At 40.9% G+C, this 24,213-nt stretch overlaps 1 protein-coding gene across 1 annotated transcript in view; it reads left to right on the top strand.

Annotated features, from left to right (window-relative positions):
* LOC116976742 overlaps nucleotides 1–24,213 on the top strand; it is a 415,857-nt gene that overhangs the window by 52,613 nt on the left and 339,031 nt on the right. Inside the window, exons 7-9 of the mRNA XM_033026631.1 lie at nucleotides 8,212–8,469; nucleotides 16,530–17,218; nucleotides 19,975–20,090. Coding sequence (XP_032882522.1) covers nucleotides 8,212–8,469; nucleotides 16,530–17,218; nucleotides 19,975–20,090 — 1,063 coding nt within the window. The remainder of the gene's footprint in view (nucleotides 1–8,211; nucleotides 8,470–16,529; nucleotides 17,219–19,974; nucleotides 20,091–24,213) is intronic.

The following is a 24,213-nucleotide window of genomic DNA, read 5'->3' as shown; positions in this document are numbered from 1 at the left end:
ACTTCTAATAAATTAATTTAAAAAAAAAATAATAATAATAAAGGAAGTCACGAACAATTCCATTCTCCCAAGGCTTCCAGATCTCCTCCACACTCACCAATGAGAATAGTTTTCTGTCGATGAGTTTCCCGTAAAGAACGAGCAATTTGATTGGCTTTAGTCCATCGCACACTATTAATATACATAAGCTTAACCTTGCACAGTTATGTGATGAGGATGCTGCTTTACAGCTTGCAACTTAAACAGTTTTGCTTCCATTCCACGAGAAAAGTAAGATGCAATTACATTCCTGATATCACCGGCCACATTACCAGTGGCGGTACATAAAGACCGTGCTAAATTTTGCGTGCAGTGGAAATGTAATTCATAACCTGGTCTGGGCTCAACTGGGTTGAGTTACTCCAGAATCTGTCCTTTTGTGTATTCATCAGTTCCTTGTTTCTACATTTTGACTTCTCTATTTTTGCAGCCATAACTTATGCAAACCTCTGGCGGAATTCAGTGGAAATTTGCTCGGATTGAGAGGGACATTAACCTTGACACATTCAGCAATCAGTTACAGTGCATCAAAAGAAACTTGGTCATTAGTCCAGTGGTCACATTTTTCAAGATTTACTTCTTACAGTGCTGGAGGATGTCACATACCATATTGAGCCAAAGTGTAGCCAATATTTTCTCTGCCAGGATGTGGACCAGATGGAATGAATCTTTTTTCCAGCTTATTAATTCCCAGAAGAAGTGCAGCAGCAGAACTTATTTGGTGTAAAAGTTGCCCTAAACGATGTTGCTTCAGTAAGTTTGCATTAATACGAGGCTTAAGCAGCATCAGAGGCTATGTGTGTTCGATTTAGTTTTGCTGTTGTACTGATGAGACATAGTACACAGAGATATACTCTTCCTCCTGAAAAGAAGAAAGAAAAAAACGGGGCGCCATGGTGGTGCAGTGGCAAAGTTGCTGCCTTACAACGCCAGAGTCCCGGGTTCAATCTTGACTATGGATGCTGTCTGTACAGCGTATGTACGTTCTCCCTGTAATTATGTGGGTTTTCTCCCACACTCCAAAGACGTGCAGGATTGTTGGTTAATTGGCTTTGGTGAAAATTGTACATTGTCCCCAGTGTGTAGTATAGTGCTAGTGTATGAGGTGTTTCTCTCCCTCCTTCAACACCCTGCCTCTCATTGTTCTTTTCACTCTGCTCTGACCAAAAGTCTTATTTTAAAGCACTCAAGGCTCTGAAGTAACTCAGTGGGTCAGGCAGCATCCCTAGAGAACATGAATATGTCATCTCTCAGGTCGGGACCCTTCATCAGTCTGAAGAAGGGTCCACACCTGAAATGTCACCTATCCATGTTCTCCAGGGATACTGCCTGACCCACTGAGTTACTCCAGAGATTTGTGTGCTTTCTTGTAAACTAGCATTTGCAGTTCCTGGTTTCTACATGCTGTACATCTTTGTTCCTATCTTAACTCCAAGGTAAAGTCACCAGTGCAGTTAGACAGGGTGTACCTGACCTGCTAAGTAACTCCAGAAATTTGTATCCTTTTGTAGAAACCTCTTTCTTCTTCTTTTTCTTTGTGGTCAGCAAGTTCGTACGTCATAGTCATAGAGTTCCACAGCGGAAACAGACCCTTCTATCCAACTTGCTCAAAACATGATTCTTAGTTCAAATGATCTCATATACCTGAACATGATCCACATCCCTCTATTCCTTGCACTTCCACGTGCCTATCTAGAAGCCTCTTAAACATCACTATGTGCATCCACCACCACGCCTGGCAATGCCTTCCAGATCCTCACTACTCTGTGTAGGGAGCCTACATTTTTTTTGTAGCATGTGCAGCCTAAATTTCATATTTCATGAGCAAGGATAACTGAAAAAAAAACAAAATGATGCTCTTAATTCCTATCATTTTGTAGATGCCTATTAATTAATGGATGACAGAGATCCCAGCCAGCAAGTGGAAAGAGTGGGTGTCTAGAGACAGGGAGGACCGTAGGACAGAGTTCAGTAGGGCTGACAAGCTGTGGGCCCATCTGTCAACACTCAAGAACCCTGTGACTGGTCAACACAAGTTTCTTAGAGTGGCTAAGGTTGCACAACTTGTCCTCTGTATGCCACAGAGCAAGGCTGTTGCAGAGAGTGTATTTTCAGCAATAGGGCTGAACAAGACAGACACCAGAAATACCCTGAGTCTGGATGGCACCCTGAGTTCCATCATGACCATCAAGATGGGATCAGCAGAGCCCTGTTTCAGGTTTGAGCCACCCACGGAGATTATCCGTTCATCTCGTAGTGCAACCTACATCTGCAATAAGGAACATTGTTGGCTGGCCAATCTGTTTCTTCCTGACCTTCTTTCAAATACAACCCTCCTGTATCGACGAGCCATCAAGACTGGCTGAGAAGTTAGCTTTGCTAATTGGCCCCCAAAGACTGCTGTCGATACTTCATTCAGCTGTATTTCACCAATCATTGCACGTTGTGACGAGGCAGGAGTTTTTTCTGTTTGATGTCATTTCCAGGCTATATTGTATTTATAAAATTTATAATTTTATAGACGTTTCCGCTGCAACCCCATAGCAGTAGAGCACCAACTGTATATATCTATCGCATATAGTTATCACCACTTTCGCTAGGACTCCTCATCTATTCTAGTTAGTCAACAGTAGGGATTACACTCTCAACTACCAGTACAACGTAGTGGTGAGTAGAAGTAGCTTTAAATTCTTACACTCCAAAGGAATTAAGTCATTAATGCTTTTGCAGGGCAAATTACAGTTGCAAAAAAGCACATGCTCAGGTTAAGAGATTCATGGACATAAAATTAAGAACCCAGAGTCCATTCAGACCAAATTTCACAGATAAGAGAAAGTGAACCTTATACGAAGCTGGTTATATATTAATGATGGAACTTTTGAACATTTTGCTTCAATGGGGTTCTGTGGTAAGACAATTGTACATATATATCTTAATTTCATTGAACCATATACTTGGTTGAATATGTGGCATTACTTTTGTCTTGTTTCTATAGTCAAAGGGTAAGGTTTATTTGTGCAGAATAGTGATGGAAGTCCGACTCTTGCCTTGTTGCTATGCTTTTTCTCTTTATGTATATATGCATAACAGCATGAATTATAATCTGATTTCCATACATGAATATACTAAGGTCGTTCATGTGCTGCACCTGTTGATCGGAGACTTGCTCTACTGTGGAATATAATTAGGAATGTAAGTTAGCCTAACCTATCTGCAAATAGTTGACGCATGTAAAAAGGGAACTGCTGTAATCATGGGTGACTTCAATTTTCATATTAATTGGGCAAACCAAACTGGGCAGGGTAGACTAGAGGAAGAGTTTATAGAATGTATTAGAGACGGGTTCCTAGAACAGTATGTCACAGAACCGACAAGGGGGGAGGCAATCTTGGATCTGGTCCTGTGTAATGAAGCAGGATTGATTAAAAATGTCATAGTTAGGGACTCGTTGGGAACAAGTGACCACAATATGGTCGAATTCCATATTCAAATAGAAGGGGAGCAGGTTGAAACTCAGGCTGGGGTGCTTAGTCTAAATAAGGGGGATTATGAAGGTATGAGGACTGAGCTGATCAAAGTTGACTGGGATAGCAGACTCAAGAATAAGACGGTACATGAGCAGTGGTGTACGTTTAAGGATCTACTGTATAACCTTCAAGAAAAATTTATTCCTATGAAGAAAAAAAGGGGTAAGGGTAAGAACAGTCAGCCATGGCTCAGTAAAACTATAAAGGATAGTATTCGGCTGAAGGCAAGGGCATATAAGGTAGCCAGAGATAGTGGGAGGGTAGAGGATTGGGAAGCATTTAAAGGTCAGCAAAAAATAACTAAGAGATTAATTAAGACGGGGAAAATAGACTATGAAAGGAATTTAGCGAACAACATAAAAACTAATAGTAAGAGTTTTTATAGCTATATAAAAAGAAAAAGGGTGGCTAAGGTGAACGTTGGTCCATTGGAGGGTGAGACTGGAGAGTTGTTGGTGGGGAACATGGAAATGGCAAAGGCATTAAACGAGTATTTTGTATCAGTCTTCACCATAGAAGACACAAAAAATATTCCAACGCTGGATAAACAGGGGGCGGTAGGAATGGAGGAGCTAAATACTATTAAGATCACCAAGGAGGTGGTATTAGGGAAATTAATGAGACTGAAGGAGGATAAATCCCCTGGGCCTGATGGATTACATCCAAGGGTCTTGAGGGAGATAGCGGTGGGGATTGTGGATGCATTGGTGATAATTTTCCAAAACTCCCTGGAGGCAGGAACGGTCCCAGTGGATTGGAAAATGGCCAATGTAACACCTATATTTAAAAAAGGAAGTAAACAGAAGGCGGGTAACTATAGACCGGTTAGTCTAACATCGGTGGTGGGTAAAATGTTAGAGACAATTATTAAAGAAACACTAACGGGGCACTTGGATAAACATGACTTCATCGGACAGAACCAGCATGGTTTTGTGAAGGGGAAATCCTGTTTAACGAATCTGCTCGAATTCTTTGAGGAAGTAACAACCCGGGTGGATAAAGGGGAACCGGTGGATGTGGTATACTTGGACTTCCAAAAGGCTTTTGACAAGGTGCCACATAAGAGACTATTGCTAAAATTAAAAAATTATGGGATTGGGGGTAATATATTAGCATGGGTCGAGGATTGGCTAACAAATAGGAAGCAGAGAGTGGGGATAAATGGTTCATACTCGGGATGGCAACCGGTAACTAGCGGGGTTCCGCAAGGGTCGGTGCTGGGACCCCAGTTGTTCACAATTTATATAAATGATTTGGAGGAGGGAACCAAGTGTAATATATCAAAATTTGCGGACGATACAAAAATGGGAGGAAAAGTAGGGGATGAGGAGGATAGGAAGAGTCTGCAAAAGGATATAGATAAGCTAGGTGAGTGGGCAACAACTTGGCAGATGAAATTTAATACTAATAAATGTGAAGTCATTCACTTTGGGGAAAAAAAATGATAGGGCAAGTTATTTTCTAAATGAGGAGGAGCTGCGTTGTAATGCAACTCAAAGGGATCTAGGGGTATTAGTACATGAATCACTAAAAGTCAGTATGCAGGTGCAGCAAGCAATCAGGAAGGCCAATGGAGTTTTGGCCTTTATTGCTAGGGGGATTGAGTATAAAAACACAGAGGTCTTGCTGCAGCTGTACACAGTATTAGTGAGACCACATTTGGAATACTGTGTACAGTTCTGGGGTCCATACTTAAGGAAGGATGTACTAGCCCTGGAGGCAGTGCAGCGAAGGTTTACAAGATTAATTCCTGCAATGAGGGGATTGACATATGAGGAAAGGTTAAGTAAGCTGGGACTCTACTCTTTGGAGTTTAGGAGAATGAGAGGCGATCTCATTGAAACATATAAGATCGTGAGGGGCCTTGATCGGGTGGATGCACCGAGGATGTTCCCAATGATCGGGGAAACTAAACTAGGGGACATAGTTGCAGAATAAGGGGGGGCTCTTTTAAAACTGAGATGAGGAAGAACTTCTTCACCAAGAGGGTGGTTAATTTATGGAATTCACTGCCCCAGTGAGCAGTGGAAGCAGAAACGTTAAATATATTTAAGTCTAAAATAGATGGTTATTTAGCTGCCGAGGGGATAAGGGGCTACGGGGAGAGGGCAGGGATATGGACCTAGGTATGGTTAGTGTAGTAAGACCTGAGTGATCTCCTGGACAAGTGTCGATCGCCTGGATTGGGGTCGGAGAGGAATTTCCCGGATTTTTTTCCCGAATTGGACCTGGGTTTTTATCCGTTTTTTTGCCTCCCCAGGAGATCACGCGGTTCTTGGGGTGGAGAGGGGTGATAGCGGTATAAAGGGGAGGGTAGTGTCTTGTGTTCTGTGTCTTGTGTCTACTGTTTGTGGGTAAGTGTGTCTGTTTAGTGTTCAGCCATGAGCGAATGGCGGTGCGGGCTCGACGGACCTGGTGGTCTACTCTCGCACCTACTTTCTATGTTTCTATGTTTCTATTCATACCCTAAACCAATTTAAAGCATAAATGTTGCATTCAAGTGTAGGTTAAAAACCTCGCTACAGTATGCACCAGATTGCACAATCTCAAGCTAAAAATGCAAAAGCTTCCTACCATAGGAAAGGGGACACCCCACTCGTACACCCTCCCACCCCCCCCCCCCCCCCCTCCTCGGTCGCTAAACTCCTTTGGGATTGGTCACTGCGCTCCCTCGCAATTTCTCACTCTCAGCTCTTACCCAATGTTGGCAGCCCTGCCTCATGTCACAGCAAGAATACAAGCTGTCTTTAATGATAATTGTCGCGCCTTATGGAGAAATTTGGCACACTACATACAGTGCCCTCCATAATGTTTGAGACAAAGACTCATCTTTCATTTATTTGCCTCTGTACTCCACGATTTGCGATTTGTAATAGAAAACATCTCATGTGGCTATAGTGCACATTGTCAGAATTTAATAAAGGCCATGTTTATACATTTTAGTTTCACCATATAGAAATTACAGCAGTGTTTATACATGTCCCCCAATTTCGGGGCACCATAATGTTTGGACACATGGCTTCACAGGTTTTTGTAATTGCTCAGATGTGTTTAAATGCCGCCCTAATGCAGGTATAAGAGAGCTCTCAGCACCCAGTCTTTCCATCGCCTTTGGAAACTTTCATTGCTGTTTAACAACATGAGGACCAAAGTTGTGCCAATGAAAGTCAAACAAGCCATTATGAGACTGAGAAACAAGAATAGACTGTTAGAGACATCAGCCAAACCTTGGGCTTACCAAAATCAACTATTTGGAACATCATTAAGAAGAAAGAGAACTCTGGTGAGCTTACTAATCGCAAAGGGACAGGCAGCCCAAGGAAGACCTCCACAGCTGATGACAAGAATTCTCTCTATAATAAAGAAAAATCCCGAAACATCTGTCCGACAGATCAGAAACACTCTTCAGGAATCAGGTGTGGATTTGTCAATGACCACTGCCTGCAAAAGACTTCAACAGCAATACAGAGGCTACACTGCAACTGCAAGATGCAACTGCAAAAATAAGATGGCCAGGTTATAGTTTGGCATGAAGTACTTAAAATAGCAACCACAGTTCTGGAAAAAGGTCTTGTGGACAAATAAGACAAAGATGAACTTATCAGTGTAATGGCGTAAGCAAAGTATAGAGGAGAGAAGGAACTGCCGAAGATCCACAGCATTCCACCTCATCTGTCAAACACAGTGGTGGGGGTGTTATGGCTTGGGCATGTATGGCTGCTGTAGGTATTGGCTCACTTATGATGATACAACTGCTGATGGTAATATCATAATGAATTTTGAAGTGTATAGGCACATCGTATCTGCTCGATTTCAAAGAAATGCCTCAATACTCATTGGCTGGTGTTTCATTCTACAGCAAGACAATGGTCCCGAACAAACTGCTAAAGCAACAAAGGAATTTTTCAAAGCTAAAGAAATTGCCAATTTTTGAGTGGCCAATCAATCACCCGATCTGAACACAATTGAGCATGCCTTTTACATACTGAAGAGAAAACTGAAGGGGACTAGCCCGCAAAACAATGGCTGCAATGCAGGCCCGGCAGAGCATCACCAGAGCAGACACTCAGCATTTAATGATGTCCATGAATCGCAGACTTCAAGCAGTCATTGCATGCAAAGGATATGCAACAAAGTATTAATCATGACTACTTTCATTTGTATGATGTTGCTGTGTCCCAAACATTATGGTGCCCTGAAGCGGGGGGGCTATGTCAAAACACTGCTGTAATTTCTACATGGTGAAATGAAAATGTATAAAAATGGCCTTTATTAAAATCTGACAATGTGTACTTTAACCACTTATGATTTTTTTTTCTATTACAAATCTCAAATTGTGGAGTAAAGAGGCAAATAAATTAATGATGGGTCTTTGTTCCAAACATTATGGAAGGCACTATCTCTTGCTGTCCACTTCTCAGATATTTATTTCTGCTCCTGAAGACTCTGACCACTGCTGCGGTAATGATTCCACAGGAGACGATGGCTCCCTGCCACCTTACTCTCAACCTGATTATTCATTTTGTATGTAATCTAAGCAGTATTGTTGCATTGTTTAAAATTCCTCTTTAGGGCTAAGAAATTCTATTTTTGCCAAGCAGACTCGCAGTAATTGATGCATTCATATTGCATTTTGTTATGACAGGAGTATCTAAACATCCTGAAACTTGCAACTGCACTCCTGATTTGTCTAAATCCACAAAAACTGAGGGGCCACAGTTTCTTTTGATCCCACTGCAGTCCAACACTACTTACGGGCCTGCACAGAATCTGCAACGTCCAGGTGCGAAACTCTTCCAATACCCAAATGGCCAGATTGTCGAACTTGTGCCTCTACCAAATCCTGGGCCAGTGACTCGACCAAATCTCCACCAAAAGGTCACTCCTGCTGTATGGAATCCAGGTTAGTTCTGCTTTTGAATCTCAGAGAAGACATTTAGAAGATTTTATTGGTTCTGTTCATCTTTTGCATCATTGTTCATGCACTGTTTTTGGATGAATAAAATCTTGAAGTGGGATGAGAAAAATGTGAACTCTCGTTATTTTAATATTACATAGTGTGTATTTGGATTATAAACTACATTTTAGACAAATTTAATTGTCAGACTTTGCAGTGATTTAAGCATTTAACTTCCTGCAAATTAATATTTGCTTTAATATTTGATTAATGTTGTTAATTTTGATCATTCATTGAGAAACGTGACGTCTTGATGATTTCTAAAACAGTCATGTTTTGATTAAATGCATGAAAGTATCATTGTGATGTGTGTCGCTTGGGAATTTTATCAAAATTGTAAGACGTAGAAATGAGTGCTGGTCATGATCCCCTCAAAATTGCTCTACAATTCATTATGGTCATAGACAATCATCACCCTGACCTTCACTTTGCTATCAGATTCCTTTCCCTTGATTTTCCCGGAGTCCAAAGTGGTATAATTCTCAATTGCTGAATATTTATATATAGTCTTACTGAATATTCACGGTTCCCTCAGTGAGAGAACACTGAAGATTTGTGGTCCTGAGTGAAAAAAACTCCTCCCTTTTCACACTGGCTAATATCCACCTGAGACTGTCCTGTGTCTCAATTCTCCAGCTGAAAAATAATCTTAAATGAATATTGAAATTTTTATTGAGGATTGAATTTTTTTTGTTCCTACAACCATGAAATTGGTTGGTCTCATTGGAAAAGTAATATGGTGGTTGTTGCACACAGCTACTGATATTAGGGTCCTTAAAAGTAAAAGATCTAGATACTTTAGTTAAAATTTAATTAATTGAATCAGGAATTTGAAAAGTCCTACAATCTATAATAATAACCTTGAAACATATTACTTTGGGGGAAAAACCTGCTATCTGTATTTGATCTGGCCTGCAGAGTTTTACTCCAGTCATTTGCTTTATTTGTTTGCTCCAGAACTATAATAATGTGGTTGACTTTTAAGTGACCTCTGAAATAGCAGTGCAAGCCATTCAGTTACTCCAAATCACCCCTTTTACCACTTAGATGTGTGGGCAATTAAGGATGGGCATTGTATTATGATTTGCCAACAGATCCCACATGAGAGATTTAAAAAAAAACCAGGCTTGTTGTTCTTGCTTAGTTCTCAGTACCACCCCAGTCGATAGCTATTACTGCATCCAGTGGTCTAAGAGTTGAAGTGGCTGTCTCCCACTCTATTCTTTGATGCTACCTTTCATATGTCTTGGGTAGTAATCCAGGAATTACTTTCATCTGTTTAACAATTTAGTCTCTAGATTATCAAACTCACTCATTAGTACTCTATTATTCAACTTGCCTCTTTTGGTTCCTTACTTGGGGCATGCTAATTGAATCCTTCACCTTGCACTCAAAGTTTATTTTCCAGCCTTGATACTATGCGTGCTAAAGCAACAAAGCCTTTGGGATCCTAATTGTTGTGCAGAGAGCATTAATTATCCCTCATGACTACTTTTATGCCAGGCAGGGATACATTAGCTCCTGCAATTGTTCATTAAATGTTAGCCATTGTTCGTCCATCATCACCTTCCATTTTAATAAAGATTGATATTTTTTATGGTTGTTCTTCTTTAATGGACCTCTCAGGAAAAGATTATTAATTCAACTTTTTACATTGTACATTGCTCTGATTGGGTTAGCATGGGCCAACATGCCTTCTTGTCCACACTTAAGCAATTCTTCCCATCGCACTAATACCAATATCATTTCTCACTGTTGCAGTGACTTCATTATTTTCTCCATCTCCTTTTCAGTTTGCCTGTCTGTCCTAATTATTGAATACTTAACTGCCATCCATGGTTACCCTGAAGCTGCAATGCAAGCGTTATTGTATCCATTTATCCCTATTTTGCAGTCAATTTGTCTACTTTGTAACACATAATTCGCTCATTTAGATACAGTACTTTTATATTCATTTTTTTCAAGGCATCTTAACACTTTTATTTGGAGACCTATTTGTCATTGTCACATTTTCCTGAATTCAGCTCTTTTTGCTAACGTTTCTGTTCTTTCCTAACACAAACTGGTCAATCTTATCCATTTTTTCCCCCTAACTCTGCTTCCACATTGTTACCCTGTAACATTCTAGGACCACTCGGGCTCTTTGTACCACTGTTCCCATACTTTATTTAGTTTAAAGTCTTATTTATCTCCCTATCACTAGAACTAGTTAATAACTAGTTAAGGTACAATGCTCGACAACAGGAGGACTCTCTCCTTCTCTAATAACCGTGTTTGTGCCTCATAAATGGAAACCACTTTTCCCGCACCAGTCTGTGCTTCACATAACCATCTAACTGAACGTTTTAACTTTGAGCGAAATTACTCATGACTAATAATAATCCAGAAGTTATTGCCTCTGTTTTGTTCTTTTTATTTAGCCCCTTGTTGCATAAAATTTCAAAAGATATTCTGTATCCGACTTATAAAGTTGGTAGATACATTGACTGCTGGATTCTTCCCCTATGGTCCAGTCAGGAATTTATATTAATTTAATTATTTAGTACTGTCAAATTTAATTGCTTTAGTAATTTTAACTATTTGCTAATATTTTGTTAAATGGATTTTAGTTAGCGATTAGTGCTCCTCACCTGGCCCTAATAGGTGTCAAAGTTTGTTTCTTAAAAAGCAGATAGCAACAAAATTGTTAAAGGTAAACCATGGCAATCTTTAATTGATTCGTCAGACGGGAGTGGCAAATCTACAATGAGCACAAATGTTGCTCAGTGCTTCTCGGGCTCCACTCACAAAACAAAGGAATTGGCACAATTATAGATTTTTCTTATCAGTAAAACACTCCTACCAAGTCTGAATATGGCATGACTTGAACATTCTATCGCCTTTCAGAATATAGGAAAAGCAGGGTCCAAATCAAGCTCATCCAATAACAAGTTATTACTTATCTCTGGGGCGCCAGCTATATTTTTTCAATCTTGGCTTCTTTATGGCCTTGAAAGAACACATGTTATTATGCAGGCTTCCATCTTAATGCCTTAAAACGACAACCTGTCCTCCATATTGTGTTCCATATAATTTGCAAAGCCATTCAGACTTGGTACCGAGCCATTCTTTTGTTCTACTAACCCATGCTTTTGTAGAAGAAGTACTCCATTTTAGTTTTGACTATTAGCACTTTCATAGGCATCTAAGCCTTTTCATCTCTGGCATTGTCTATCCCTCTAACAATACTGGCCTTCACTATATCTGCATCACTTTTAACTCCCTCACTAGAGTTACAGTCTCTTTTGCAATGTGCACGCAGGTTGCAAAAGGTTCAAATTAACTTGATCAAACACGGTTCAAGGCTTCTCCACACACCTTTCACTTGCATTCTTACCATCTGGTCTGTCTTCTTGTGTTCCGTCTACTCTAAATGTTTTAATCTTAGGGATGTGATGCCTCTTGGAACAAACGGTCCTAATAAATTTCTCCCTCACTGGCTTAATGCATGTTTGTGGCTTGGACTGTTGCAAAATGTCTAAATTGTTTGAGCCACAGGCATTTACTGCATAAGTAATGACCTTCACAAGCTCCTATACATTGCAGCAGCAAGATATCTCCTGTTCTCTCATTTATGTAGGTTTGATTAATTAGTTTTGTGATATTTAATTTAATTTATATGCTGGTTATTAGATTAATTGGCTACTATAATTATCCCGTGTAGGTTCAAGGTAGGAGAAACATGGGGTAAAGTTGATGGCCATGCAAAAGCGTATATATGTTACAGGAAAAATACACGGGAGAATAGAAAAGCTCTGACGACCACCATGAACTTGATGCCATAAGAAAGTTAAAGTCAAAAGAAATTTGAGATTTACAGATTGTGGTGGATTGCAATTCCAAGAAAAAGGAAGAGAAAAAAGAGTTTGATCGTGGCTTTCAGAGCTGTCATTGTGGAGTTTGCATGTTCTCCTTGTGGCCACGTGGATTTTTTCTGAATAGGCAGTTTCCTCCTGTATCCCAAGGACGATGGCTGTTTGCTTAATTGGTAACTTGGAAATTGCCTTTAGTGCAGATAGGTGGTAGGAGAATCGGAGAGGAATTGATGAGCACACGAGAGGGAATAGATTGGAGGAAAATAAACAGAATGAGGTCAATGGGATTTCTCCGATCGAATGCTGAATGGCGTAAGGGAAAAACAAATCGTCCTCTCACTAAACACTGACAAACAAACGGCTTCTTCCATAATATCATAAGACATAGGAGCAGAATTAGGCCATTCAGCCCATCGAGTCTACTCTGCCATTCAATAATTTTTCCCTCTCAACCCCATTCTCATGCCTTCTCCCATGACCTTTATCGCCCTTCCTAATCAAGAACCTATCAATCTCCACCTTAAAAATACCCAATGTCTTGGCCTCCACAGCAGGGCCGTCTTAACAGCATTATAGGCCTCTTGGCAAAGCAGTGCACTGGGGCCCCTACACTTCCAGTTTCTTTATGTTGAATCAAATATGCCGTCACGCACTTGCGATGTTCTTCTCCATTTTCATGTTCTACAGTAACATTTTCTACAATACATAGATTAGCATGTGGCCCCTATGCTCGTGGGGCCCCGAGCAACTACCAAGCATGCCCGTGCATTAAGACAGCCCTGCTCCACAACTGTCAGTGGCAATTAATTTCACAGATTCACAATCCTTTGGCTGAAGACATTTCTCCTCATTTCCTTTTTAAAGATGCGTCCCATTATTCTTTGGCTGTTCCCTCTTGTTCTGCGCTTTCCCATTACTGGAAACATCCTGTCCACATTCACTCTATCTAGGCCTTTCATTATCCGGTAGGTTGTAATGGAATCACCCCTCATCCTTCTAAACTCCAGTGAGTGTCGGCACAGAACCTTCAAACTCTCCTATGTTAACCCAATCATCCCCAGGATAATTCTCATTAATGGCCTCTGGATCTTCTTCAAATTCAGCACTTCCTCAGATATGGGACCTAAAACTTCTCATAATATTCCAAATGTGGCCTCACCAGAGCCTGATAAAGCCTCAGCATTACCTCCTTGCTTGCATATTTTAGTCCCTTCAAAATAAATGCTCGCATTGCTTTTGCATTCCTTACCACTGACTCAATCTGTAAATTAGCTTTAACTTTGCTACGTTGTATTCCATTCTCAGAGGAACATTTGCTCACTCCTGGTTTATGGTGTCCAGATTATCTTTTTCTTTATGATTAACAGTTCAGCGATGCTTAGTCAGGTTTATTGAGAGACACTAACTTACTGTGTATATATAGTTGCTTGGAATTGGGTTGCTGTGAGTCACCTCCTTTGCCATCCTCTTCTAAACCTTTTTTTGTAGGGATTAAAGTGTTAATTGCTGAATATTTTTTAGTATATGTACAATAATAAATGTAATGTCGTATTTTCATAGCTTTTAGTTTAAATAATTGTCAACGTAAAGGAGCCAAAAATAAACTCTTCTCATCAACTAATATGATTCCTTTTAAGGCATATATTCGTGGGCAAATTATTTCAAACTCCACGGGATTAAAAAATAAACTCAAAATGAAATACGTATATTGGCTGATGAGATTAAAGAAATTGGTAAAAAATATTCAAAAGCTCCTAGTTTAGAGTTCTATAAGAATAGAGTTGAACTTCAATTGAGACATGATTTGTTATTGGTATCACCGATTGAGAATCAGCTACTTAAAATCAAAAGTCAATTTTATATACATGGCGAAAATCTGTTAAATTACTCGCTAATCGTCAGATTACTAAAGTGTGTAAACGGGATGGTACACTGACTGTAGACCATGATGAAATTAATAAATCCTTTCAGGAATTTTATATCTCCCTATACCAATCAGAATTTCTTACTGATTCCAATATAATGCATGAGTTTTCAAAGAAACTGAACTTGCCAAATTTACCACATAATGAGTCTCTATTGTTAGACGAACCCATCACGGAGGAAGAAATACAGAAAGCAATCCTCTCGATGAATTCTGGTAAAGCTCCCGATTTAGATTACCACAATCCTTTTATGAGGCATCTATTTCTTTAATTCTTAAAAACGATGAAGACCCTACTGGCAGAATAAAAATTCCAGACTAAGTAAAAAATACTTACAGAAATCAAAAAAAGACAGTGGCTTGGCACTGCCGAATGTTAGATTCTACTATTGGGCTGTTAATGCTTGTTATTTAACGTTTTGGATGAAAGATCTAGAAGATACCCAATGCCCAGGATGGATAAATCTTGAACGTGATTCTATGCAAGGGCTATCATTGGCTTCTATTCAAGGGGCCTCGTTACCGTTTACAATTATGAGATCGAATAAATATACGACTAATCCAATAATAAGACATACATTCCGAATATGGTTTCAATTTCGTAAGTTTTTTGGATTGAATGATTTTGTCTTATCGAGTTCTATCACATCTAATTTTTTCTTCCAACCTTCTAGTACTGATCAAGCCTTTCTGTTATGGAAGAGGAAGGGATTAATAGCTTTTCGTGATTTACTTTTTGATGGTTGTTTTATGTCTTTTGAACAACTCTCCAATAAATATAATCTACCTAACACATTTTTTTAGATATTTACAAATTAGAAATTTTTTGAAGGCTACTCTACCCTTTTTTCCGTTACCACATCAAACCGAAATCTTGGAAAAAAAATTTACATTTGAACCCTTATCCGAAAGGCTTAATAACGACTATTTATGAGTTGGTTTTGAAATTACAAATAGGTACATTTGATAAAATTAAGTATGACTGGGAAAGAGAACTCCAAATTTCTCTACCTATTGAGAAATGGGAGAGGATTCTTCAATTAGTTAATAACTTCCTCAATGTGTGCAAGACACGCTTTGATACAATTCAAGGTGGTTCACAGAGTTCGTATGTCAAAAGATAAGTTAGCTAGTTTTTATGGCCATATAAATCCTACCTGTGACAGATGTAACTCTGAAGTGGCCTCACTGACTCATATGTTTTGGTCCTGCCCACTTTTGGAAAAATATTGTAAAGAAATCTTTGATACTATTTCTGTAGTTTTAGGTATTGATTTACAACCTCATCCTATTACTGCAATTTTTGGGCTACCAATGTTAGATTCTATTCATTTGTGCCGTTCCGCCCATCGGTTGATTAGTTTTACCACATTATTGCTATTTTATTTAAATGGAAAGACTCTAATCCTCTGACCACACTCAATTGGTACTCTGAAACTATATCATGTTTAAATTTAGAAAATATTAGGAGTGACATTATTGACCCCTTGGATAAATTTGATAGGACATGTGGAAGATTTATTCAACATTTTCACACAACATAAATTGTCCCCTCTCCGTTATAATAATTATTTTAGCTTTATACGGTGGAACGAACTTGACGACAAACAGGGACTTAAATTGTTGAAATTCTTTGCAGCCCGGATTCTGTTTTGCTTTTTTTTCTAGTTTAGGGGGGTTTTGTTTTTTTCTTTTTTTCTCTTTTTTTCTTTTTTTTCTTGTTATCTTTTAGTTTTTTTATATATGTTCTTTTAAACACTTAACTATATTTACATAGAGACCAGGAAGTCTATATTCAATGTGTATTTTGACACTGGACTCGTATTTAGGTTATACCTGTTATTAATGTAATCCTGATCCCTATGTATCAAAATAATTGTTATGTTTATCTTTTTTTGTTGTTGTTTTGTTTTTGGTTTGGGGAAAAAAAACTAATAAAAAGATTTTAAAAGAATATGATTCCTGTTCCAAAAAGCCACTCCTCGCTTTTGGGGCTCCACTGCCATCCCTTTCACCTAATCATAATTTCTGGTCTCACCATTAAACTTTTGGATACGGTTAAGATAAATATACAAAAGTGGAAGTCAACCCAGACAATTCCATACAAGATAATTGCACCTACCATAATATGGGACTGGACAGCACAAACTTCTAACTTATTTCTATTTTTTTTATAATCTAAGTTTGTTTTATCTAACATTTCCTCTTTTTTATTTTCATATTTTAAGGCTCATTGAGTGGGAATCGTCTGCCTACCCCAATAAAAAAAATTTCGGTGGCTTCTTCTCCCAGCATTGTTACTCCATGTCGTAAAGGGATAATACCACAAAGGGGGCCACATTCAACCCCTGTTGTAAAACCAGCCTGCGTTGCTTTGAAGGAAACCTCTACTCCTCAACCCATTTCTGCAGGAGTGTCAGAAGTACCTGTTAAAACTACTTCACAGCGTACATTTGTAGCAGTTAATGGTGTTGGTCAAACTATCAATGCATGGCATCTTGTTCCCCATCAGCCACTGGTACTTTCTCTACTGCAGCTGCCTCAAGGACAGATAAATATGACAAATGTCATCATAACTGCTGGACCATCATTGACGCTTGTGAATCAGTCATCTGGTTTACAGTCATTTGAAAAAACAGGCTTTGAGAAGACTGCCAACCAGAATAACAAGTCAGAAGATAAGTTGATTGAACCTGGGCTAGAGAAAATTCATGTTGCCGATTCTGAGCTTATTGAGACAACGGTGACTAAGGGTGTACCAGATGAGGACCATGTAAATGCTGATCCATCATCAGAAGTTAAACAGGAGACTGATGCATTTCCTTCCCCGCCTTCAGTCAGTGAGGTGGACGATGAGGATCATACTATGGACCATCAAAATGCATTAGAACATCCTACTCCAGCAGTGGTTTCAAAGGTACCTGTTAAAACTACTTCACAGGCTAAGTTTGTTGTTGTTAATGGTGTTGGTCAAAATATCAATACAAGTCATATTGTTCCCCTTCAGCCAGTGGGAGTTACTCTACTGCAGCTGCCTCAAAGACAGAAAAGTGTGTCAAATACCATCATAATAGCTGGAAAGTCATTTGTACTCTAGTATTTGTCCATTACTTTGATTTGCTTGTACAGGTACACAACATTTTATCCGAAATTCCGGAAACCGAAAAGCTCCGAAAACCGGACATTTTTTCCAGGATGTCGTCTGCACACCAAAGCTCGCGTTTGGCGCCAAACTTGACCCGAAATGACCCACGGTCAACCCAGGTCTGTACTACTGTAGCGGCTGCCTCCTCCCCGGAGACCGTAGACACTTAAACATCTGTAAATCATTGCTTAAATGTTAGTCAGTTAGTTTGGAGGGCTTTTATGTGGTGGGGTGGGGGTTGAAGGGGTGAAGGGGGGAGGTGAAGGGGTGAAGGGGGAGGTGAAGGGGGTGAAGGGGGAAACTTTAATTCTTAGTCCCCTACCTGGTAGGAGAGGCGTGGGAGCGGGCAATGCCCTACCGGGTCGCCGTGCGGTAAGCTCCGGAGCGCTGTGGCCGCCGACTCCCAACACAAGAGCTGGGGCTGCGGGCGTCCGGCCGCAGGCGGCGCCGGTTGGAGCTCCGACCCCGGCGAACTCGATCCCTGGCTCCGCGGCGCTCCAAATCCAGCTCCGCCCGCGGCCAGCCGCCCGCAGCCCCAGCTCCGCGATGTTGGGAGTCGACGGCCACAGCGCTCCGGAGCTTACCGCACGGCGACCCGGTAAGGCATTGCCCGCTCCCCGCTGGTATCCCAGCGCTGCGCCACCGCCGACTCCCAACATCGCGGAGCTGGGGCTGCGGAGCCAGGGATCGAGTTCGCCGGGGTCGGAGCTCCAACCGGCGCGGCCTGAGGGCTACAAGTGCCAACTTCCAACATCATGGAGCTGGGGCTGTGGAGCCAGGGTCGGAGCTCCAACCGGCGCCGCCCGCGGCCAGACGCCCGCAGCCCCAACTCTGCGATGTTGGGAGTCGGCGGCCACAGCGCTCCGGAGCTTACTGCACGGCGACCCGGAAAGGCATTGCCCGCTCCCCGCCTCTCCGACCAGGTAGGGGACTAAGAATTAAAGTTTCCCCCTTCACCCGCCCCCCCCCCCCACCACATAAATGCCCTCCAAACTAACTGACTAACATTTAAGCAATGATTTACAATGATTCCCCGGTCTCCGGGGAGGAGGCAGCCGCTCCAGACTTTCAAAGCCGCCCGAGCTACCTACCTAATCTATGCTAAAAATCTACCATTCCGAAATCCGAAAAATTCCGAAATCCGAGAAGTGTCTGGTCCCAAGGCTTTCGGATAAAAGGTTGTGTACCTGTAATACAAGGGGCGGAAGCAATAAGACAAGCACTGTTCATTTTCTCAGAGTTCCTCCATACAATACCATTCAGAGTACCATTTGTAGCCTGCCCGCAGCATCAAGTTTTGAATCCTACATATTCCAGTTCCTTCTGATTGGAAGCAATCTTTTTAATAAGGCTTCCACCTGATTCTAAACTAGCATATTACAGATGGACACAAAATGCTGGAGTAACTCAGTCGGTCAGGCAGCATCTCTGGAGAAAAGGAATAGGTTACATTTCAGGTCAAGACCCTTGTTCAGACTGAATGTCAGGTGAAAGGGAAACGAAAGATAACATGTTCAGCAATCTTCCCTGTCCCTATACCTCCTCCCTCGACTCTGTTCAGGGACCCCCGACAGTCCTTTCAGGTTAGGCAAAGGTTTATTTGCACCTCCTCCAACCCCATTTACTGTATCCGTTGTTCTAGGTGTGGCCTCTTATACATCAGTGGGAGCTAATATAGACTGGGCGATCGTTTTGCTAAACACCTCCGTTCTGTCGCCCTGCCCTACGTGATTTCCCAGTTGCTGGACACTTTAACTCCCCTTCCCATTGCTACACTGACCTTTTTGTTCTGGGCTTCTTCCATTGTCCAGTGAGGCTAAATGTAAATTGGAGGAACAGCACCTCATATTTTGCTTGGGCAGTTGACAACCCAGCAATATGAACATTGATCTCTCTAACTTTAAGTAATCCTTGCATCCCTTCTCTCTGTCCCTCTCCCACCCTAGTAGTCGTTCTGTTGAGTTTCATTGTCTATAACTTGTTATCACCTAGCCTACAGCCAACAGTGGACCGTTGTGGGCTCCACTGTTCCATGATCATCGTTACTTTTTTGCATAGGAGGTGGTGCACAGCTTTTTCTCATGTTGGCCCTACAGCACCAACGTCACTCTCCCCTCTTTCACACTGTGCATCCTGGCATTTGTTTCTATTGGAGAATATCTCTGCCTTTAAGGACCAATCCATTTCTGGAATGAGTGTGCAATAAATTAGCGGAAGATTTGTGAACTGCACTCTTTCTAGATGATAATCACCAACGCCACATCAAGGATTTTTTGAATCAATTTTGCAAGTTCTTGCAGGGAAGTACAAAATACAAAAATGATTCAACTTGTCAAAAAAGGTTAAAAATCCAATTTCTAGGCAGTCTATTTTAGTGACAAATGCAAGATGACATGTCATGGATTTCAAGTTTATACTTAATTTCTATAAAGTGTGAAAAGGGCTGATGCTGTTCTTCAAAAATGTAGTGTTTTGGATAGTGCGTGAAGGGTCAGTATCGTGCTTTACTAACCTTAATGTTTTCACAGTTCGACTCAACGTCCAGTGAAGAGGCAATGGACATCGAGACTGTGGAGGAACTCTCTGAGAAAATCAACATTGATCATCTTATTGCTTCTGCCTCTCGTCTTACAAGCAAATCAAAGTATTGTGAATTTTTTATCAATCTGGTTAACATAATGTGTATACTTACAGATTTCATCTGTTAAATCTGCATATGGGAGTATTGATGTAAATGTTCATATTGAGCACTGTTCCCATTAGTAGATGGTACAAGCACCACAAAGTACAGATTCAAAATATTGTCAAAAGTTGCAAAGGATGATGCGAGTAAAATATTTTTGAAGTAAAAGGTAGTTAAGACTGGAATTTGCAATCAGAGCTTTTGAAAATATATAGGGGATAGGCATAAGTGAGAATAATCTGCAGACGGTGGAAAACCGAGCAGCTGCCTGGATAGCTCTACTACTGCAGCAGGTCAGGTGCCTCTTTTGGAACTGCAAATGTTTTATGACTGTCTGTATAGTGCATTTACAACCTTAGTAGCAGTGTTGGCAGGTCAGTGCTGTATCGGAGGAAGTTTAGGTTTGAGATAGCTGAACAAATGTATGAGATGAAACCTTGTGTAGTATACTCATTTGTTTGGAAGTGGTGATGTGTCTTACTAAGATTGTGATCAGAACAGAACTTTTGGGCGATGTGTTGAGGATTTGATGTGTGGGAAATGTTTCGCTCACTAGATCTCCAAGTAATTAAAATAATGAATGGTTTGTGTCACATGCTTAATATCTCCCTCAAGTGGCTTGTTGAAAGCTGTTGTCTTGGAACAGATATGAAACATACTTCATTTTAATTGGATTAGGTTTATTTAAAGTACACGAACTTTTGTTTTGGTAGAAATTTATTATGTAGGTCTTCAGCTTGTTTGAAATAATTATTTTAACGTGTCCATAACAGAGAATCTCAGCTGTCTCAGATGATAGGTGAAGTACTGAAACCTTTTCTATGTATCTTTGCAGGTAACTGAATAGATGCAAGCTGTGAGGAGTGAGACATAGATTTAACATAATCTCAAAAATTAACAATATAGACCATTTGATTCTTGTATACACGTGGTTTGTAAATGTTATCCTGGCTAATCTCACCTTCCAGCAATAGATCTGTAGTCCTACTCTTTAATACATATTCCAGTATTTTTAAGTCACTACAGCAGCTTCTGTTCCAAAGAAAATAAACCCACCCTATTCAATCTTTTTCATGGCTATCCTCATCGATTTCCTTTGAACTTTATTCAGTGTAATCTAATTTTTCTGTGATGTCACTGCAATAGGAAGGATGCCATTAAAGATTTACAAGGATGTTGTCAGGCATTGAGGGGCTGAGCTTGAGAGGTTGGGCAGGCTAAAACATTATTCCTTAGACGGGCATGATGTTGAAGGGTGATCTTATAGTGATGTATGAAAGTATAAGAGAAATAGATAAGAAAAAGACAAGCACATATGTTTAAGGTGAGGGGGCAAGATTTAATATGAACCTAAGGGGCAACTTTTTCACTCTGAGGTTGGTGGATATATGGAACAAGCTGCCAAAGGAGGTACTATAACAGTATTTTAAAAACACTTGGGTAGAAAAGGTTTAGAGGAATAACGGCCAAACGTGGGCAAGTAGGACTAGCTAAAACGAGGAATCTAGGTTGGCCTGGACGAGTTGGGCCAAAGGGCCTGTTTCCATGCTGTATTACTCTTAAGACTCCAAAACTAGAACTGTTTGCAGTATTTAAGTGGTCAAATATAATTCCGGCATAATCTCCCTGCTCTTGTATTCCACTCCTCAACCTAGCCTGTTTCATTACCTTTTTAATTATCTTGTCAACACACTCCTAGGGTACTGTGTTGCTCCACAGTTTTCATTATCCTCTACTTTTATTGCATCTCTCCCTCACACCTTGAGATTCAACGTAATTTGAAGTTTTTGTGCTCAACTGAGTAGTCAAGTAATATCTTGCTGCATCTTAGAGCTGTTTTTCTCGCTGTCAATCACATGCACATTTTTTGTATTATTTACAAACTTGTTTAACACACCCCATTTATTTAAATTTTAAAGCATTAATATATTGTACAAAAAACTCGGTACCCGGACGTGGCGTCAAAGGACGAGAAGCCGAAGCAATAAAGTGGAAGCCAAATAACTGAATGGAAAAGAAGCCGAAATGGCAAATATCCATAAGCTTACGAAGCCAAAAAGCCAACTAACCGAAAGAGCAGGACGCCTAAAAGCCAACTGAAAGGATTGGATGCCTAAAAGCATGGGGGCTGTCCCGAGGGATGTTCTCCTTCGGCCGCTTACAACTTGGTGCTCACGTTCAGTGTGCCCAGTCACCCTCCAGCCCAGGGCAGTCTTGTGTGGGAAAATTACCCCACCCTCCCATCTCCCCCGGCCAGTGACGTGATGGACGCGGGGGTCCGGACCAATCGCTGACAAGTCCTGCCCCCCCCCCGGCGATGTCATGTCTGTTATTTGACTTTTTGGCACAGCGGCCTTTTGGTGAGTTGGCTTCTAGGCGACACGGCCTTTCAGTTAGATGGTGTTTCGGCATAGCGACCTTTCGGTGAGTTCGCTTTTAGGCGTCCCATCCCTTTCGGTTAGTTGGCTTTAGGTGTCCCGCCCTTAAGGTTAATTGTCTTTTCGGCTTCATTTCCGTTCGGTAATTTGGCTTCCACTTCTTTGCTTCGGCTTCTCGTCCTGCGACGCCATGTCCGCACACGTAAAACTCTGTGAAACCTGTCCGCACACGTAAAACTCTGTGAAACCCAATTGGTAGTAGCTTTCCATTGCCAAAAATAACCATCACATGCTATCTTCTACATTCTTCATCTTGTCAGGTTTTGAATTTAGTTTGGTACCCGCCATTGCCTTCTGCCATTCAGCAAAAAAGACTTTGCAACAGGTTGGGAGACTGTGCAAAGAAGTGGCAGATGGAATGCAATATAGCGAAGAATGGAATTGTGCATTTTGGTAGTAGGATTAAAGATGTAGACTATTTTCTTAATGGGGAGCTAATGCAGTAATTGGAGATGCAAAGGGTCTTGGGAGTGCTGGTGCAGTTTCCCAACAAGTTGATTTGTACGTTGAATCGGCAGTGAGGAAGTCAAATGCAATGCTACAATTTTTTTCAAGTAGACTAAAATATAAAAACAGGGATGTAATGCTGAGGGTATATAAGACATTAGTACGATCGTATTTGGAGTATGGGGGGATGTTTTGGGCTGAGGATGGATGAAGAATATCAGGAAGAATGTGAAGGCGTTGGAGAGGGTCCAGAGGAGGTTTAAGAGAATGATCCCAGGAATGATTGGGTTAACCTGACGAGTGTTTAAAGGCGCTGGGCCTGTTCTCGCTGGAATGTAGAAGAATGAGGGCAGTTTTCATTGAAACCTACCAAATAGTGAAAGGCCTGGATAGAGTTGAAGTGGAAAGGATGTTTCCACTGGTGGGAGAGTCGAGAACTGGAGGCCATTACCTCAGAATTAAAGGACGTACCTCTTGAAAGTAGATGAGAAGGAATTTATTTAGTTAAAGGGTGGTGAATCTGGATATCATTGCCAAAGGAGGCCATGGAGGCCAAGTCAATTTTTACAGCGAAGATTGACAGATTCTTAATTAGTAACAGTGTTAGGAGTTATGGGGAGAAGACAGGTGAATGGTGCTGAGAGGGAAAGATAGATCAGCCATGATTGAATGGTGGAATAGACTTGATGGGCCGAATGCCCTAATTCCTCTCCTATGACATGAACTATTCCAGCTGTATAATGGAGTGCAACTCTTGTACTCAGTGCCCCATCCAATGAAGGCAAGCATGTCAAGGTGTTCACCACCTTGTCTATCCAGTTGCCACTTTCAAGGGGCTATGTACTTGTGCCCCTAGGTCTCTGTGCTACAATGCATGTCATTCACTATATATGATCTATGCCCTGTCATTCACTGTATATGTCCTGTCCAACCTCCCAAAAGCAACACTTCCGCTTGTCTGATTTAAATTCCATCTACCAATCCTTGGTTGTATTTCCCAGTTGATCTAAAGTCTGTTTTAGCTTTAGAAACCCCAGAGAGTTATGAATCTGTTAAATTCTCTGCCGCAGAAGGCAGCAGAAGCCAATTCACTGGATTTTTTTCAAGAAAGAGTTAGGTTTAGCTCTTAGGGCTAAAGGAATCAAGGGATATGCGGGAAAAAGCAGGAACGGGGTACTGATTTCAGATGATCAGCCGTG

Source organism: Amblyraja radiata, chromosome 9, assembly GCF_010909765.2.
Source record: "Amblyraja radiata isolate CabotCenter1 chromosome 9, sAmbRad1.1.pri, whole genome shotgun sequence".
Taxonomy (NCBI): domain Eukaryota; kingdom Metazoa; phylum Chordata; class Chondrichthyes; order Rajiformes; family Rajidae; genus Amblyraja; species Amblyraja radiata.
Note: the sequence above shows the minus strand (reverse complement) of the source record. Positions and strands in the feature narration are given on the sequence as shown.